At 44.9% G+C, this 6,070-nt stretch overlaps 1 protein-coding gene across 1 annotated transcript; it reads right to left on the reverse strand.

Annotated features, from left to right (window-relative positions):
• Positions 1–256: 256 nt before the first annotated feature.
• LOC108370493 (uncharacterized) lies at positions 257–4,030 on the reverse strand. The gene has a single exon (XM_017625821.1). It carries the CDS (start codon positions 4,028–4,030, stop codon positions 257–259), a length of 3,774 nt encoding a protein of 1,257 aa, XP_017481310.1.
• Positions 4,031–6,070: the final 2,040 nt, after the last annotated feature.

Below are 6,070 nucleotides of genomic sequence, written 5' to 3' on the forward strand. Positions count from 1 at the left end.
GGTTTCTAGCTCCCAAAATCCAATACCTCTGCCGCACTATCACAAACAACGCTGAGACTCCTGGATGTAAATTACGAATGTGCTCGTCGATAAGTATGAGTTCCGTTGCCCGATGTTCCCTTGGGAGAATAACCGGGTGCTGCGTTTCCGTCGGCAATTCTGAATTTCGAATCCGTCCACCTACCCGTAGTAGGCCGAACTCGTCAACGAACGGAGCTAACTGCAGAAGCTTTGAATGCGAACTCACCTCATCATTTCACTTTAATTGCTGAATGTCTTCCTGGAAACAGCTTTGAGCCTGTTGTAACCAAAGGATGCGCGCCTCCTTAATTTCATCGAACGAAAGTGTTTTAGCGTCAGACCTGCGTGAAGTCTTCCGAGCATTGCGAATAAAGCGTAGAACATAGGCTATAACTCGAACGAGCCGCTGCCATGATGACGATCGTTCCATCAATGTGTCGAATAAACTGCTAAGTGGAGATTCCGTAGCCACTAAACTTCGTACACTGCTCTTCATCTCAACATTGGCCCCCGGGATCTGGTGTAGTTCCTGATGATTGGTTTGATACACCAGCTTACGAGTGCGCTCTTCATCGCCAAGCCAAGGAGGCCCCTTCCACCAGAGATTGAAATTCAAAATTGCAGCGGCTGCCAATCCTCTTGACGCGCAATCGGCTGGATTTTCCTTCGACTCGACGTGGCTCCAAACGCTGCGTGGCAAGGTTTCCAAAATCTCAGCAGTTCGATTTTCCACAAACGTTTTCAGCCTTACTGGAGGCTGAGACAGCCAAGACAATACAACGGTTGAGTCGCACCAGGCGTACGTTGTTATAGATTTATGCGGCAGCACGTTTAGGATTGTCTTCATTAGCCGTGTCAGCAATAGAGCGCCGCACAGCTCCAACCGTGGCAGCGAGATCTGCTTCAGAGGTGCCACTCGTGTCTTGGCGGCCATCAAAGATATCGTGAACGTGTTATCTGGACCCTTGAAGCGGCAGTACACAGCACCAGCGTACGCCTTTATTGAGGCATCCGAGAACCCGTGGAGCTCCAAGTGCGTCGTAGAGTTCGGCGTGAACCGAGGTAGCGCCAGGCTTGTGATATGGTGAATATCAGCTTGGTACTTCAGCCAGCGCTCTGCTAGATGCGTTGGCAAAGGATCATCCCAGCCTAGCTTGTGTAACCACAACTCCTGGAAAAGAATTTTGAATTGCACCGTCACTGGTGACAGTAATCCTAAAGGATCGAAGATACGGGATGCGTCGGAAAGTACCTGCCTCTTGCTGGAAGTGCGCATACTAGGCGCGCGAGTTTGGTATGTAAGTATATCGTCATTCGCCCTCCATAGCAATCCGAGAACCTTTGTGGCGTCTTTACCCAGCGTGTGTTGCGCGTCATCGTCTTTGCATATGCCCCGGCAGTTGGATACCCACTTTCGGAGTTCCAGTCCAGCACCAGCCATCATTTTCACAAGCTCCTCCCGCCTTTCAATGAGTTCCTGTTCGGAGTCGGCACCCGTGAGAACATCGTCGACATAAAAGTCATCAAGTACGATTGAGCTTGCGTGTGGGAATTGATGCTTATAGTCCTCTGCTAATTGCTGTAGTACCCTGACAGATAGATATGGGGCGCAAGCTGTACCATACGTAACCGTGCATAATTGGAAGTGTCTTATGGGATCAGCAAGACTCTCCCTCCACACTATCCTTTGGTAGTTTCGATGATGTTCGGCGACCCATATCTGTCGGAACATTTTTACAATGTCTGCCGAGAACACATATCGGTGCATCCTGAATCGCAAGCATACGGAAAACAAATTGCGCTGAATGCTAGGACCGATGTGCAAAATGCTATTAATAGCAACTCCACTGCTGTCTGCAAACGATCCGTCGAACACCACCCGAAGTTTTTTACCAACGACTGGATGGTGTGGCAAGTAGAAAACCTGCCCATTAGAAGTGTCGATTTCGTGAGGCATTAGCTGTCGCATGTGGCCCAGTGCCTCATATTCCCGCATAAATTTAACATATTGTAGTCGAAGAGATTCGTTTTTCTGTAGACGACGCTCGACGGCGTGAAAACGTGAAAGAGCGCCCGATAATGTCTCCGCAAACCGCGGTGCCTTCATCTTAAATGGTAGCTCTACAATGTATTTACCGTCGCTATGACGCGTATGCGTGCGTTGAAAGTGCTCTTCTACGGTTACGTCGTCGGAATCCATTAGTTGAGTTTGGCAGGGTTCCTCAATTTCCCAGAAATTTCGGAGAAAGTTATCAACATCGGATATGGTGTGCAGAGCTTGGGTGGAATCCGCTAAACCCACCCCGTCGATTGCTGAAGTGACCACCCATCCAAAAATTGAGGAAACTGCCACAGGATCTCCCATTGAGTCTAACATTTTGTTACAGGTGAAAACCTTCCAGACATAAGTTGCACCTAAAAGAATGTCGACCGATCCGGGTGTCTGGAATGTTGGATCCGAGAGCATAACGTGCTTAAGCTGCTCGACTTCTGATGCAGGAATTAGTTTTGTGGGAAGAGATGATGTGATGTTGCTGAGTATATACGCAGACACGTTTAAGACGTTGTTCGACGCGAGAGACTTAAGTACCAGCGAGCAACAGCCTCTAGTGGTTTCACCCTTTGAGGACGATATACCAGATACAGCGATGCGACCAGCAGAGCGCGGAATGCCAAGCCTCTGGACACAGCGCTCGGTGATGTACGATAGTTCTGATGCGGTGTCCAGAAGTACTCGACATTTCAAAAAACCACCGTGGGCACTTTGAACGTTGACTATGGCTGTGGGCAGCAAGGCTGTCGATCCCTTACGAAGCGGTGCTAGCTGACGTGTGTGGGTGTCAGCTGGTGTCGATGTCAATGAGCGTGCGATGTGAGATACGGACCATGGCGTACCATTGTCGATTCCGCTTGCACCAGAAGAGCTCTCTTGACCTGCTCGAGCCGCTGTACCTGCGGCCGACTGTGGGCCATGTAGGAGTGTGTGGTGGCGTCGATTACATACTTTACAATTGAATTTAGAACTGCATGTTGATGTCGAGTGTCCTGTCTTCAGACAATTGAAGCACAGCAATTTACCCTTGGCTATAGCTCGCCGGTCATCTGTGTTCAAGGATAAGAATGCTGGACACTTCATAAGACAATGATCTGTGCCATTACATTTAGGACAGCCTGGCTTTGAGGCCGCCCCGTTAGTTGAAACTAGGACCCGAGTTGCAGAGTTGCGAAGGCGTGCGGATTGCGTCTTATGTTGCGCCAATTCTAATTCTTCGCAATGAGAATCAAGGAATTTACAAAATTCGGTTATGGTAGGTGCTTCGAGCTTCTTACTAGATTCAATCCACTTTCGTCGGGACTCTGAGTCTAGCTTGGCTAGGAGAAGGTGAATAAGCCAGCAGTCGCGATCGTCATGGGATATGGCATGTAGACCCCTGATAACCTCGTTTGCTCCGTCTGATGTTTTACGAAGAATTGTAGAATTTTCGCCTGATGCACAGGGAAGTGCCATAAAGTTCTCAATAAATGAAGCAACTATATGGCGTGGGCGATCAAAACGTTCGCTTAATCTGTTCCACGCCGTTTCGTAAGACGCCTCAGTTACCGGAATGTGTTTGATAATTTGCGCAGCGTCATCCCTTAGCAACGATTTGAGATGATGAAACTTTTGTGTATTAGTGAGGTTATGTTTCGATGCAATTGCACTGGTGAATAAGTCCTTGAATGGCGGCCAGTCTTTGTACAGGCCGGTGAAAGGCGGGATGGTAATTTTAGGCAAATCGTCTTTTGCTTGTGGTGCTGGAATCGAAGCAGTAGAAAATTGATTAAAAAATGCAGACTGTTGTTCAGCTAGTCGAGATATGGTGTCATCCAGGCTGGGTTGTTGAGTTGGAATCGTAAAGGAATCCTGGAGCGAGCGAAGCAGACTACGTGCAGTCAAAACCTTTTCATCGTAAACTCCATAGTCTTCGTCTGGATCAGAATATTCGGGACTTTCACTGAATTGATACATGGCGTTTGTAGCTGCAACGAATTCATCCTACGCCTCCTTTAAGCGCTCGATTCGTGTAAGTATATCATTCTGCGCGTGATCCGGTGGAGGATTTTGTGCAAAGCCAAGGACACGTGTGATGGCCGCCTTGGTACGTCCGCGAATTTGTACCAATTCCTTCCAACTTTCCGCCATTATCGCACGCGACCACGCTAATACAAAGGAAAAGGCGAGGTGCTAAACGTAAGCTGATCTTAGATACGCCAGATGTGGCGACCGAAATTCACGTAAGCGTAGTGCGCAACCACTCGCGCAAACAATTCCTGGCAAAACCCCTGCCACGTGCTATGGAAGTTTCCAGTAACGTGGTTCAGTTACCTTACAGCTCGTGACACTGCGCAGCAGGTTCGTCAGTCGATTTCACTCAAGAAGTGAAATAATTAATTATGCTGGGTATAAATCGTAAACCCAGATTATACCTTAGCTGGATGCTGGATCCGGATCAAAAGGACCACTTTTTGGTTAGAAACGAACTTTTTGGTTCAACTTAATTTATTTGCTAAGCAGTCAGGTGCTGCTGTCTCTCTGACCAATAGAAGAATGAACGAGAGAAAATGAACGAGCAAGTATAAATGCAGTTGAAACTTATTTCCGTATGTACATACATGATTTGCATAAATTACAAAGCGAACAAAGCATAATAATGTAACATAAGAAAATGAATACAATGTAGAGTTGCCAACCGTCAACATATGGTGTGTTCGTGTCTCATTCCTGATCAATTAGTTTTTAAATGTTAAGCCTTACTTACATTTTCCAGTAGTGTAAACTTTGAGAGAAAAGTTCATTTGGCACGCAGGTCTTCGTCAGTTAATTTATTCCATATCTTCTGTAACCATAGGCAAATTTTCTCCGTTTTGAGTCCCTTTTGTCCAAAATAAGGCCTCATACTCAAAAATCAAATAGACTGGTGACTAGGACGGAACTGGTGACTAGGACGGCCATTCATTCAACCAACCTTATACAGTTTTTTTCTTTTTTGTATTTTTTTATACAAAGCCTAAGGAAAAATACACTTGAAAAGGCTTGCGTGCCAAATGAACTTTTCTCTCAAAGTTTAAACTGCTGGCAAATGTAAATAGGGATTAAAATTGAATAACTAACTGATGCAACTAAAGTAAATTCTGTGGAAAATTAATAATAAAATACTTTTTTCGCAAAATCTATACAGGACCCTTTTATTTCTCAAAAAACCAGGGTAACAGTTATTCGTCGTCACGCTGTAGAAATCTACTTTTCCCCTTTCCAATAATTGGGGGTTTTTAATATCTAGGTATGCTAAATTAAATACATCTTTAATTATTTTCCAACACGTCAAATTTGTTAGAATCTTTATGGTTAAAAATCAGAGTTGACTCTATGGTCTGGCAGCTACTATTTTCCAGAATAAAAAATACAGAGTTTTCTCGTTGAGATATCAGACATTTCTACTAAAAGTTTATATTTTTTTCTTTCGTAGTCAGTATTCTTGAAGGTCGAATTTTTCCGATATTATCAAATGATGCGCAATATAATAAATTCGGATATCCGCAATATATCAATTTCGGCTCTGGAACTCGTCCTTTCAGACCGCCTGCTCTCTTTTCCATTCCGACAGCCGCAACAACTGCAATAAATATATATCGTCACTAGATACGATTAAAGGCGCGCTAGTGTTTCGACGGGAAAAAAGACGCGTAAGAAAAATTTTACGAAAAAAGGCGCTTAAGAAAAACTTCGGCGAAGAAAGACGCGTAATCATTAGATATATGTATACTTGGGCAATGACTGTCACTTCAGCATCATTCCCCAAATCTCTTTGGGGAATTTATGTACGGTTACACACTGTTCGCTGCAGTTTTTTATGCGTCTTTTTTCGCGATAAACTTTTGAGCTCCCGCCTTTATTCGTGTCTAGAGACGATATGTGAAAACAAATTCTAAACACTGTCGCAGAAATTTAAAATTTAATGGTAGTGTGTAAGATTTGAAAACTTATTCTCAAGTAGCACACTGGTGTATA

Source organism: Rhagoletis zephyria, unplaced genomic scaffold, assembly GCF_001687245.7.
Source record: "Rhagoletis zephyria isolate East Lansing unplaced genomic scaffold, Rhagoletis_zephyria_1.1 Rzeph_scaffold_04275, whole genome shotgun sequence".
NCBI lineage: Eukaryota > Metazoa > Arthropoda > Insecta > Diptera > Tephritidae > Rhagoletis > Rhagoletis zephyria.

What these genes read in the sequence shown, in the direction of transcription:
- LOC108370493 (XM_017625821.1), bottom strand. Translation starts at nt 4,030, where the DNA reads ATGTATCAATTCAGTGAAAGTCCCGAATATTCTGATCCAGACGAAGAC.